Source organism: Hibiscus syriacus, unplaced genomic scaffold (assembly GCF_006381635.1).
Source record: "Hibiscus syriacus cultivar Baekdansim isolate YM2019G1 unplaced genomic scaffold, ASM638163v2 tig00005929_pilon, whole genome shotgun sequence".
In the NCBI taxonomy this organism is placed as follows: Eukaryota; Viridiplantae; Streptophyta; class Magnoliopsida; order Malvales; family Malvaceae; genus Hibiscus; species Hibiscus syriacus.
In genome coordinates this window covers 1,312,508-1,325,817 of record NW_024062071.1, presented here as the reverse complement: position 1 = coordinate 1,325,817, position 13,310 = coordinate 1,312,508, and the positions used below count along the sequence as shown (strand labels likewise).

The following is a 13,310-nucleotide window of genomic DNA, read 5'->3' as shown; positions in this document are numbered from 1 at the left end:
ATTTTTTTCATATGAACCCCAATCCTTTGACATTATATTAAAAATATAATAGTCTATTAAATGTTTAAATAATATTTGATTTATCAATTGAATAACGTAAAGGTCTATTATAAAGATAACTCTCGTGAAGATTCGAACTAGGTTTTAATAAAAAAATTTAATATTTTATCTCACTAAATCGGGTATTGTTTAATTTGATTGTTAATTCTAATATATGAACAAATTTAAATACTCGGAAATTGTTTACAGCCGGATGAAGCTTAACTCAATTTACAATGGAATTGTGAAATCATATGGTAACTGAAGCTTGGAAAAGGGGGTAACGCATAAAGTTGCGAAACGGTCTTCATCATCAACAATGTCAAATAAGGAAGGTTGTTTTTTCTGTCAATAAAGCTTTCGATTTTATTCGTTTTAGGGTAAATTATATTGTTTCTCATTAAACTTTATTCTCTCTCATTCTTTGCTCATCGTATTTTCAATTTTTTTATTTTGCTCACTTAGCTTTACAGTTTGAATCATTTTGATCACTCTGCCATTAACTCTCTGACGGTATGATGACGTATCATTTTTTATTATTATTTAATATAAAATAATTGAAAATATAAAGGCTAAATTACATCGTTCATCACTTAAATTTACTCTTTATCCTATTTTGTTCATCCAACTATAAAATAAAAATAGAAGGTGGTTGGATGCCACCGCCAACCACCGTCGATTGCCTTAGATGATGGCCTTTCAGTCCCAAATTTCATTAGCAATTTCGCCTCGATACCTTGAGCCCGAATTCGACTTCCATTTTGTTCATCCAACTATAAAATAAAAATAGAAGGCAATTGGATGCCACTGTCAGCCACCGTCGATTGCCTTAGATGGTGGCATTTCGGTCCCAAATTTCATTAGCCATTTCGCTTTGATACCTTGAGCCCGAATTCGACTTCCATTTTGTCGAAACTTTCTCCGAAGTCCACGAATCAGAAATTAAAAGTGATGAATCTGAAAAGTTTTAGTCGAGATTCACGGATTTTGAGACATTTTTCGGTGAAACAACCACCAGATTCAGACTCAGGGGGTCGAGATGAACTAACCCATGAATTTTGGGACCGAATGAAAACCATCAACGATAGTTAACAGTGACCAGAATGAAAAATGATATGGTGGCCGGAGACGACAATAGGAGGAAAGAAGAGGATTCAAAACGATGTCGTTTTGATGTATATTTGAATTTTTCAAACGATGTCGTTTTGATGCTTGTAACATGTCATAACATAGTTAAAAATTTAACGGCAAAATGAGTAAAATGATTCAATATGTAAAGTTTAGTGATCAAAATAAAAAAATTGAAAGTACGGTGAGCAAAACAGGAGAGTGAGTGAAGTTTAGTGAGAAACTGTGTAATTTACCCTTGATTTTATTTTATTTTATTTTAAAAAAAGACCTCCTCTTTCCCTCCTTGAAAGCTGCTTTTTATTTAAGCTCATAACCGCTCAAGCTCGACAAAACAAAAACTCAGGCTTTGCTTCTCTCACTGTCCAAACAAAAACAATAAAAAAAAACCCCAAGTTTTTTTTTACGAAGACCATGCTTTCGAAGGTGAACAGCGGTGTCATTTGGCCGGAAGACAAAGGAGACGAACAAAACGACAGTGTTGTAATGGAAAACAAAGAAATGATGGGTTCTTTGTCTTCGTTCAAATCCATGTTAGATGACGAATGGTACGTTCCGAACAACAGTATTTCAAGCCATCATCATGATATCGGGGACCTTTCGTTTCCAAATAATCTCTTGCTGCACCACCATCATCTGCAACAGCAGCAGCAGCATCCAGTGGATTCTACCTCTTCTTGTTCACCATCTTCCACTGTTTTCAACAATCTCGACCCATCTCAGTTACACTTCTTTTTGCAGCCAAAACCAGGTTCATATTCGTTCCTCAATGTCGTTTCCAACAACCCATTAGACCACGGGTTTGGTTTGGGCGAAATCGGTTTCCTTGACAACCAAGCAAGAAACGCTAGTTCTTTGTTGAGCAGGGAAAATTCTGGGGTTTTGGGTGGTTTCACTGATTTAATCGCTGGGAATCAGATAGACACTGCTAATTCGGGTTCCGGATTCACGGGTTTTCAAGGGTTTGTTGAGAATCCTGGGAATTCTCTGTTTTTAAATAGGTCTAAATTGCTAAGACCACTGGATAGCTTTCCTTCTGTCGGAGCACAGCCGACTCTGTTCCAGAAAAGGGCGGCTTTGAGGAAGAATTTGGCCGATAATGGAGGGAATTTCGGGGTTTTGGTCGGAGGAAAGGTTAATGCTTCGAATGGAACCGAGGGGGATAAAGAGAATGAAAAGAAGAAAATTTGCAAAAGAGATGATTTGGAAGATGTTAGCATTGATGGTTCAGCTTTGAATTATGATTCTGATGAGTTCACCGAGACTTACAAGGCTGAGGAAACTCCCAAAAATGGTGGGAACACCTCGAATGCAAACAGTACTGTCACCGGAGGAGATCAAAAGGGTAAAAGGAAAGGGCTTCCTGCTAAAAACTTGATGGCCGAGAGGCGCCGTCGGAAGAAACTCAACGATCGGCTTTACATGTTGCGATCGGTTGTTCCGAAGATCAGTAAAGTAAGATTGTCCTCTCACTTTCGTTTTTGTTTGTTTTCATGGTGTGGTACTTGAGCATTATGTGAATGAATGGTATCTTTTGCTTTTACATGCTGCATTCGGTTCTCTTTTCTAGTCTTTTGATGGTTACCTGCATTATATGTTCTCTTGCATTCGAATCATTCAGCGTGACTAGTAGCTTTAAACTCATGATACCAGTGCCGAAAATATACGCTCATTAGCAGCTATGATCGATAAGGTCAAGTTTATGCAGTTCATTGACTGTTTGAAAGTATGATTTACGTGTTGTAGTTACTTGCAAAGGAAGAGTTTTGGAGTTTCTTGTTCTTTCAGTTTTTTCTTCTTAGGAATGGCATGGTTTAACATTATCCTTTCCACTAATAGATGGATAGAGCTTCTATCCTAGGGGATGCCATTGAGTACCTAAAGGAACTTCTGCAAAGGATCAATGATCTGCATAACGAATTAGAGTCGAACCCCGGAAGCTCTTCGGTCACACCTACAACCAGTTTCCGTCCTTTGACTCCCACTCCGGCTACCTTGTCCTGTCATATCAAGGATGAACTTTGCCCTAGTTCATTACTGAGTCCCAACGGGCAACCGGCAAGGGTAAAATGTTGCGTCAACCTTTCCCGTACCGTATGTTATTAGTTTATTATCGGCTCCATAATACATAAAGCTCCATTTGATGTATATATGTATGTATGTAGGTTGAAGTGAGGCTGAGAGAAGGAAAAGCTGTGAACATCCACATGTTTTGTGGGCGCAGACCTGGTCTTTTGCTCTCCACGATGAGGGCTTTGGACAGCCTTGGGCTCGACATCCAGCAAGCGGTCATTAGCTGTTTCAATGGCTTCGCCATGGATATCTTTCGAGCTGAGGTAACAATCTCTGACCATCTATTGCTTCAACCGATGTTGCTCTGTCCCCTTTTCCCTCCCAATACCATATCCGGCAACCAAACCATTGCATATTTAGATATAGGTATGGGGATATGACTAATATTTTGAAAAATCGAACACATCCTTGTCCGGTACTTGCACCCAACATGCTCATAATCTTATTTCAATCTTCCATTTTCATTGATGTGTTCATATTTTGATCCAGCAATTCAAGGAAGGGCCGGACGTCCACCCTGAGCAGATCGAAGCCGTGCTTTTGGATTCAGCTGGCTTCAACAACATCATTTAGTGTTCTCTCTATCTGAACAATAACCACAACAAGCAAATTGCATTTTGTTATTCAAGTGTTTACAAGTTGAGAACAACATGACAGCTTCTACATTAATTTGAACTGCTGGGAAACACCCCATTGACTGAATTTTTAAAAGAATCAACATTTTTCTGCTTTTCTAAGTTCTTTGAATGGATTTATGGGTTTATTGGATTAAAATTCATAATTATGAGCAATATTTATAATGTATATTCTTATCATAAAATATGACATGAATTAAGTGACCAATTATGTTATAAAGTCCTAAGGTATTAGAAGTGTCATGAAAATAAAAGTGTAGATACTATTAAAGTTGTATTTATAACTCGATGAGGGACAAAGATATAAGTACATACAATATTTGATTCTTAAATCAGCTATATAAAGGGGTTATGATCCCTAAGAAATAAATAATCCTTTATTTACTCTTATCCTATCGGAGAATTTATATTTAAAGGAGCTCTATTTTTTTGGAAGATCATGACCAAAGAAAGATTCAATGATTTCAACTTATCAATTAATTCAGTTACGCTTTCACATATAATATTTTGTTCTTAATGATTTGACATGATTACATCTATATTAATTTTCATATTATTATGGTTTGGTTCTAAGATAGTTATGATAAGCTTCTCATGCCTGATGGCACTTGAATATAGTTTGAACAAACTCAGTCCCCCACCCCATAGGCCATAGTCACCGAGCTGATCAGTTTTACACTATAAGCACTCAAGTTTGCAATCTGTTCTTGTTTAGCGGACCATGTTTTAGAAAACAGTTGAAAAAATCATTTACCGATGTTTAAATGATATTACGTAAATTATTTTGTCGTTTAATAAAATTTTCAGACTCATTCATTATGAAGAAAATAATATTATTGTTATTAAAATATTATAATAATTTGATTAGCATTATAAAAAAAAGCATTACTTGAAACGCACCAAATGTTTTTCACGATTTAAAAAAAGTATGCTTTACTTGAGAAGACACCGGTAGAAATGGCCGTGTTAACCTAATTACATTCACAACTTCAAAAAAATAAAATGTGGGGTTCAAACATCTCTGTACAGAGGGCGGGGTTACACATTACAAGGATGGTGGTGCAGCCGTGCATGAAATTCAGATTCGGGTATACATATGAAAGATATATTAAAAGAACACCATATTGCTGCTAGCATATCCAAAATCGGATCATAGCATTCGTGCCAAATATATCGGATTACGATTTATGCGGCAAACTTGATGCTAATATAGACTTGCAGCTTTAGTAAGTTCTTGTTCTAACTAGCAGGAACGTCACTATTGCATTCCTGATTCCTCCACCAAAAACCTGAAACGAGAAGAAACAAGCGACTTTACTATGTAGATTGATTTTAGACATCATATTCAAAACAAGGTTATGATACTTCGACTATACCATTAAGTGAATTTCATCAATTCTTAGCACTAGATGCCGACAGACAATTCACTTCTTTACCATCTACAACTCTGGGGGGAAAGGACTGTCATCGACCTTCAAGGACCCTGGCTTCATCTTCTGGACCTCCTCCCTTGTGTGGATACCGATCTTGCGAACCATGGCACAAAATTCCCTGATTCACAAGTAAGAACTCGATGAAGTGTAAACCATCAAACACGAAACAGTGAAAAATGGAACAGAGAGACGTTAGAAAAATCTTACTGCCAGGGATCATCGCCTACAAGCATCATATCACCCTCATTGTCGGTATAAACAACTAGCCAATTCTTTTGAGGTGCCATTAGTTCGCCTCCAAATTCAAATATATGATCCAATTCAGTGATCAGTTCATCATAGTTCTTGAACTTATTAAGGTCCACAGATCTACCAAGAGAATTCCCTTGCACGAGAACCTGAAAATAGAATCATTTTGAGCAAGTCCATCATATATTTTATAACTGCAAGTTTGAAAAACCAAGAACGAGAAAAAGAACCTTAGTACAACTCCTAGTTGAAGCAGGAGATGAAATATTCTCCCTTGTATGGGGCTGACCCAGATGAAATGCTCTCTCCTGCTCATTAAAAGCAGAATTATCTTCCGACAACTGCGAGACCTTGGACTTTTTATTTTAGACTTTTGATCAGATTCAGATGCATGAACTTGGTGCAACGCTGCTTGCACATGACCCAAAGGATTAGTGAACGCAGTAACATGAGACTGCTGTATCAGAGGCACTAGAATTACTTATGAGAGGAATACCAAAGAGCTTGCAGTTTCCCTCTCTAGACTTTCCGTCCTTGTGCTCTTGAACCAACGATGTTTAGGGCATCAAGTCTCTTGCATGGACCGAGTTCTCATAATGAGATGAGGTTGGGGGAGGCATCATTACCATGTGAGTGCTCAATCCTACGACCAAGAACAGGGTAGTCACGAAAACCACCAAATCTACCATTTCCACGTGACTGATAAGGCACATCAGAACCTTGCAAAGGAGGGCTTGAACTAGCGTCGGCTAACTTGAGTGAGAGACTAGAGTGCGAGCGGGACCAAGAGCCAAGCTTGCCTTCTTGATCTAGTAAACGATTTCTCATAGAATTACCAGCCATTAAAGATTGATCAATCAAGGATGGTCGACATCCACGAGATGAATCAGCATTTGACCCAAAACAAGAGCAGAGTTGTGTATGTTATTTCATGACTCCCGGAGGACATCCAATTCTCTGACCCAAATTTTCTTTCACCAGGGGCATCATTCTTCTCATCATCTGCTGAAAGTGGCCACATCACTGACTTTTCAGCAGTGTCAGACTCGTTACTCTCAGCAAATGTTGCTCTCAAGGTCGACAATTCTTGACCTTGCAAGACCCTTGAAAACGCACTTGCTGGTAAAGGGTCTACAGTAACCTTGGAGGAACCTAAAAATAAACTCGGTCAACAGATCTTTCCCAGATGACTAACTGTTACATGGAAAACATGAAAATATATTACAAATCCATCGCATGAGACAGCACCAATCACCTACCTTCCCTAGTAAGCACACACGAATAGGGGGACTGAGATACAGCAACAGATCGAGGCCTCTTTGGCCTCTGCATTGAAAGGGGGTTCAGGGCACGGGGAGCCAAAGAATGCTCAATTTTCCAAGGAGAAATTCTCTCAGGATGAGGTATGGTAGATGTTTCGTCCCATCGCACCTACAATAGATTAAAACATTGTGAAATAATTCCCATGACTTGAGAATTCTACAATTTCTTATATTATTCTTGAAAAAATCAAAGAACAGTCGAATTAAATAAGTCTACCTTGAGGCATCTCCATTTAGAATCCTTCCACCTTTGTGGATCAGAATCTTCAATTCCAACCACTGTCCCAGTAAACCTGCAGTACAAAAATTTGAAAATCATAATCTCTGCTCGTTTTAACATCATGTTGGGACTCATACCCTTAAACAGTAAAATACTAGAAACTTAATGAAAAACTTGTTTTGACACAGCGAGATAAGGAAAAAAGGTCCCATACCTCTGCTCGGGAGATTCTTCTCCTTCAAATCTCATTTTGAACCTCATCCCTATCGAGTAATTGTTCTTTACAGACTCCATGAACTGATCAAATGGAACAATAAATTCGGCTGGACTTGTCCTACAAGAGACAAGAAAATGTAATTAATTCTTTAAACAGAAAATGTCACGTGAACTTTTATCACACAAGGTAATCTATTTTGAGAAATTAAACATGTCATGCAAGAAAAAATAACAAAGCTTTTCAAAATAATAGATTGATCTACAAACCTGGGTTTGTAATACACAGTGAATATGGTTCTTGTTGAGTAGGCATGCCATGCTGTAGCTAGCACACCAAGATGCATGCTATGACTTGATATTACGGATGAAGGAACATTCCCATGATGTCTCAATGCTCGTCGTACACCAACCCGTAGCTCTCCATTCTCACCTCTAGAAAATACATATCATTTCCACATTTAAGCCTTTAAGCTCAAGTAAGGAATTCCATGGTAAAACACCATATTTTCAAAGAACATTTGAGGAAAAGAGACAAACCTTAAAAATATAAACGCATCCCCAGCAACAAGCTTCTTGGAGCTAACAAAAACACTCCAACCACTTTGAAGCAAATGTCTTCGTGGCTGACCTGATATTATCACAGTGGAACCAAATTGTAAATAAAGGGGCTTTTACATGCAAGTTGCAGCTTATTTTATAAAAATAAAAAGGCCATAACTTGTGAGCATATTATATGACCAAACTCCCTGAAATCCAGCGTGCATTATCTACGAGCAGCAAAAGAAATTAGGCTTAAAGCATTACCCCTGAAGATATGACGGAATCGCCAATCATTTCCATGCAAATCCTTTGTAACCAACTCCTGAGTTGGAGGTTGCAGAGACATGTCCTGTTAAAGAACAATGCCCAAAAGAATCACAACTAAATTTTCATAATAACGGAAATAAAACAGGAACTAGACATATGCAACAGATAGACCCAAACCAATGGTGGAAGACATTAATCGGCGTGCCGCCTGAGCACCGAAAACCCACCATGGGTGCTCGTATCTGAGGCAGTCAGGGTCTTGCAAAAGGAATGCACTTGGAACCGTGGGGGTTCAGGAATGGGAGGCTCCTTTTCCACCACGTTCTCATCTTGCTAAAAATATCAGATGAAGCAAAGAACGAAACATTAGAACTCAACTCTTCCTCAACACATAATCTAAAGCACCAATAAGAAAAAAAGAGTCCAAACTTACATCAGGTTCAGGAAGTAAAGTCGCTTGTGCAAAAACCTCATTGGTATCCGGTTCAGCCTAACAACAAAAAATTATTCATCTCATTAGTAAACCAAATCCCAGAAAAAAAATAATACAAATAGCCATAAAAGTGGTGAAAGGTACTACCTTTAACTGAACGTTAATCACACGACAAAGGATCTTTGATGGTTGGTCTGATGCCTGATTAGTAGATGCCTCAACCTGATTCACCAGAAACACTAACAACTTTAGGAAGCAAATTACAAAACAAACCCCGAAATGGAAGATAATTTCTCAACGTAATCTTGAGGAAGTAGAGTGGGTAGAAGAGAAACCTGTTCTATGTGACCTTGTGGGAAATAGAACACACTCCCCCCTTCGCGAGGGACCGTCACCAGAGGTCCAGCACATGCATGCCATAGCTCCGTATACAACGCCATTTCAGGGTCTATGTTCCCACATACGAAACCAAATATATATTAAAACGGCAGGCCAGCAAAATAAACCCAGCAAAAAAGCAGAGGGAAAGAATTCGAGATCAACAATAATGGAGAGAAAGGAAGAAAAGGGTTATACCTCTGGCGGCCGCTGAACGAGCGCAATGAACATTCTGCCCTTCCATGGCGTTCCTAGCATCATTTTGCTCGGTATAACCAGAATAAAAATTCTCTCTTCCGTTTACACAATTTCCTTTTATTGATTCCTCCAACGTAGACATGTTTTTTCTAGAACCTTTTACCTCAGATCTCTCATTTGATACACTCTAAAGCTCCTCAAATAGATAACTAAAACCCCTAATCCAAATTTCCACACAATCTACCAGCAACAACGTTGTTAAAATACTATAGCTTTACCCTTTCACCACACGAAATCAACACTTTTTCTCTGAAACTTTTATCAGAACCTGACAAAATTCAATCACCACAAGCATATATTTTTCTCAGTTCATCAAGCAATCTTCTCGATTTAAGCACCAATCAATCAAAATCCACTTTTTTATCTACAGTCGCTCTAACTCTTCCATTTCTGCAAAACAAAACACCTCAGCCTCTCTATCTTCTTCTCTTCCACCTTCAACAGCAGCAGCAGATGAAAAATCAAAGCTTGTAAACACCCAAAACCCAAAATATAAGGCCATCTCCAATGCTGCGCCACATTTCAGCAATATCTCGATAAAATCAGCTCCAGCCCTGCGCCATCTTCAACGGTACAGTAACGATGTGGATTTTTTTATAATTTTTTTGGATTTTTTTTATAATTTTTTTATAATTTTATATTTGTAAAATTAATATTATAATAGTTAAATATTATGAATAAAGTAGAGTTAGTGGTAATGTAGAGATAGTTCTGAAGATGAATTACTGTTTCATCTCTAGAATAGAGATAAAGATGCGTTAAAGTATAGATTAAGACTAGAGATGCCCTAAAGGAAAAAAATCTTTTTTTTTCCTTCCTATCTCTGTATTTCTCTCGTCTTTCTGTGTCGAATGAGGGGTCGAGAAACTTAACCAAGGGTGAGTCAAAACTGTGGAAGAGAAAGGACAACAATTTAAACCAGGGTCAAATTGTAACCCAACTTAAAAATCGACAATCAACATTAACTGGTCTTGCTCCGTCTTATGGTACCAGATACTTCTAGTGGGCTTATAGAGGTAGGGATAGGGGACCAGCTAGCGGAGAGGGCAGGCAGATTGAGATTAATATAATAATTAATTTAAATTAAATTAAAAAAAAAATCTTTGGATTAAGGGTTAATACAAAATAAATATCTAAATTATACTTCAAAATATTATTTTGTATTTAAAGAATTTTTCTTTAAAAAAATATCTAATGTTTTTTCAATTAATTTTTAAGGTGCCTTACCATTATAGTGTTCAACTTTTTTTAATAATAAAAATATTATTTTTCTTAAAAAATTAAATTTATATATATATAAATACCCTAATTTTTTAAAAAAAATTACAAAATAACCCTAAAACTCCTAAAATTACAAAAAAATATTATGGAAAGAAAATTCCCTCCCCTCTCACGTCTTGTTCACCCCCTCCATCCTCATTTTGCAATCTTGCAAAATCAATTGATCCCATTCAACAACAACAACAACAAAACTTTATTCTCATATGCAATGGGGTAAAGGGAGGTATGATAGTAGGCTGTCATCAACGCCAGGTTGAGAGCAGTTTCCGTGGAAGACCTCCGACAGTCAGAAAATTAAAAATAAAGATAAAATGCAATGCATGTATAAATAAATACATAGTTGAACAGTCTTCACATGCAGTCTTCATATGCGCGTCTGTAATGGGAAGAAATCCCTACAAATAAATCTCTGTATATAGACAGAAACACAAGACCCGACTAAATTTAAAAAGATGAAACATGAAGAGAATAATACACAGTAGTCAACGATAGCAAGCTATGAGAAGGAATAAAGTCAAATGAGTTAAAACCTAAACTAAGGCAACACTACTCCGCTACCCTAGTTCTAAGCCTTCATAAATTACAATGACAGAAACGTATAAAAAGTAGAAGTCATGGAAATTATTACAAAGGAATTAAAAGAAAACAGAGATGATACACTCTATGGATGTGAACCGCACTACTCGGTTACTATGGTCTTAAGTCTTCATACTTTCCTATCAGAGGTCATGTCCTCGGTAAGGGCTAAATCCTTCAAATCAGATCTCAAGCAGTCTTCCCACTTCTACATTGGTCTTCCTCTCCTTCTGGCACCGTCGACTGTAATCGACTCTACCCTCTTGACCGCATCCGACGGTTGTCGCCGAAAGACATGCCCAAACCATCGTAGTCTTCCCTCCCTCAATTTTTCGGATACAAGCACCACCCCAATGGACATCCTAATAGCAGAGTTTGGTGTCATGTCCCACATGGTCCTACCACATGCCCATCGAAGCATTCTCATTTCTGCGGCCTTCATCCTCCTTACGTGATCCTTCTTGATTGCCCAACATTCTGATCCATACAACAGCGCATGTCTTATTGTCATTCTATGAAATTTTCCCTTAAGTTTTAGAGGCACCTTCTTGTCACACAAAACTCCAGTAGCAGCCTTCCACTTTAGCCATCCCGCCTTTATACAGTGTGTAACGTCATCATCTACACCCCATCTTTATGTATCATAGACCCTAGGTACTTGAAACAATCCTTTGAGGGGAGAACGTGTCCTTCTATGCTTACTTCTACATCTTCATCGTTTTGGTTCCCACTGAAGTTTGAACATAAATACTCTGTCTTTTCAATATTGATCCTTAGACATTTTTCTTCCAAAGCAGTCTTCCAGGTAGTCAGTCTACTATTCAACTCAGTTTTTTGTTTGAGCAATTAGGACAATGTCGTCAGCTAAAAGCATACACCATGGAACACCGTCTGGTGTCGCACAATAGATGTCGTCCATAATCAAGGCGAAGATGTAAGGACTAAGAGCCGACCCCTGGTGGAGTCCGATTTTCACCGGGAATGTCTCGGTGTTGCCAACTGTAGTCCTGACGTATGTAGTATATCTACAATACATATCACAAATCACCTGTATATAAGCAGATGAGATCCGTCTCGTTTCCAAGGTCTTCTAGATCGTATCGCGGGGAACACTATCATACACCTTCTCAAGGTCAATGAACGTCATGTGAAGATCTCTATTTTTTCCCTATATTTCTCTATAAGCCGTCGAAGTAGATGAATCGCCTCCGTAGTAGACCTGTCTGACATAAAACCAAATTGGATAATACTAAATTGTTTTTGAATCATCGCAGTAGTTTCTGCATCAAGAGTCCACACCTAATTTTGAATCCATTTTTGAGGTTGCTCCAGTGACGGTTTCTTGAGACTTGTGATTATAAGTTTTCAAGTAGGACTCAATCCTATGTGGATAACTTGAAATCAACAAACCTATTGGCCGGTGGAATTATTTTGGCTTGGATTTCGTCGGATGAGGAGTTCCTAGAAGATGGAATGGTGTCCGGTGTTTTTATTCCTTTTGGCCTTTAGCGATGACACCAACAGGGGTGGGCAAAATTCGAATCGACTATATTCAGAAAATTTTGACTCGAAATGACTTTAAGTTGTAATTTCATAAATTCAACTCGAAAAAATTTTAAGTTCAAATCGAGTTGTAAAATACAACTCGAATAACTCGAAATTTTTAGTAATTAGTGGATGAATTTTTAAGTTTGAGTCGAGTCGCTCAATTCTATATGATATATGTATATCACATATGAAATAAATATATATGTATTGTATTTTTTTTTATCAAAAATCACACAGAAATAAATTGTTATATATATATATATGTGTGTATTGTATATAATCATAAAAAACAATTTAAATTGAAATCAAATAATATAATAATATTATAAATATTGATAATTAAATTTAAACACAAACTCAAAAATTTAACTCGACTCGACTCGAATTTTATAAACTCGACTTGAAAAAATTTCAAGTCAACTCCGAGTTGTAAAATAGGACTCATCAACTCGAATGACTCAAAATTTTTTACTCGACTTGTAACACCTCTATTCCATATACAGTTCCTTATACGAGGTAGAAGTGTCACATTAAACGTATAAAACATATATTGTTTAAAAATCATTAAATTATATTTCATTTAAAACCGACATTTAAAATAAGTATGCATTTAAAAATTATAATATAAAATATTTAAAATATTATTCATTCATCGCATTATCAAAAAGAGTTCAGACATATTCGAATTAGAGCCCCAAAATATAAATATGTACA

General features: G+C 37.2%; 1 protein-coding gene and 1 pseudogene across 1 annotated transcript; one reads left to right on the top strand and one right to left on the bottom strand.

Annotated features, from left to right (window-relative positions):
* Nucleotides 1-1,442: 1,442 nt before the first annotated feature.
* LOC120200252 (transcription factor ICE1-like) lies at nucleotides 1,443-3,828 on the top strand. Its single transcript, XM_039201146.1, has 4 exons — nucleotides 1,443-2,622; nucleotides 3,007-3,231; nucleotides 3,333-3,503; nucleotides 3,730-3,828. Exons 1-4 carry the CDS (start codon nucleotides 1,582-1,584, stop codon nucleotides 3,811-3,813), a joined length of 1,521 nt encoding a protein of 506 aa, XP_039057077.1. The 5' UTR covers nucleotides 1,443-1,581; the 3' UTR covers nucleotides 3,814-3,828.
* Nucleotides 3,829-5,299: 1,471 nt separating this feature from the next.
* Nucleotides 5,300-9,288, bottom strand: LOC120200254 (annotated as a pseudogene).
* Nucleotides 9,289-13,310: the final 4,022 nt, after the last annotated feature.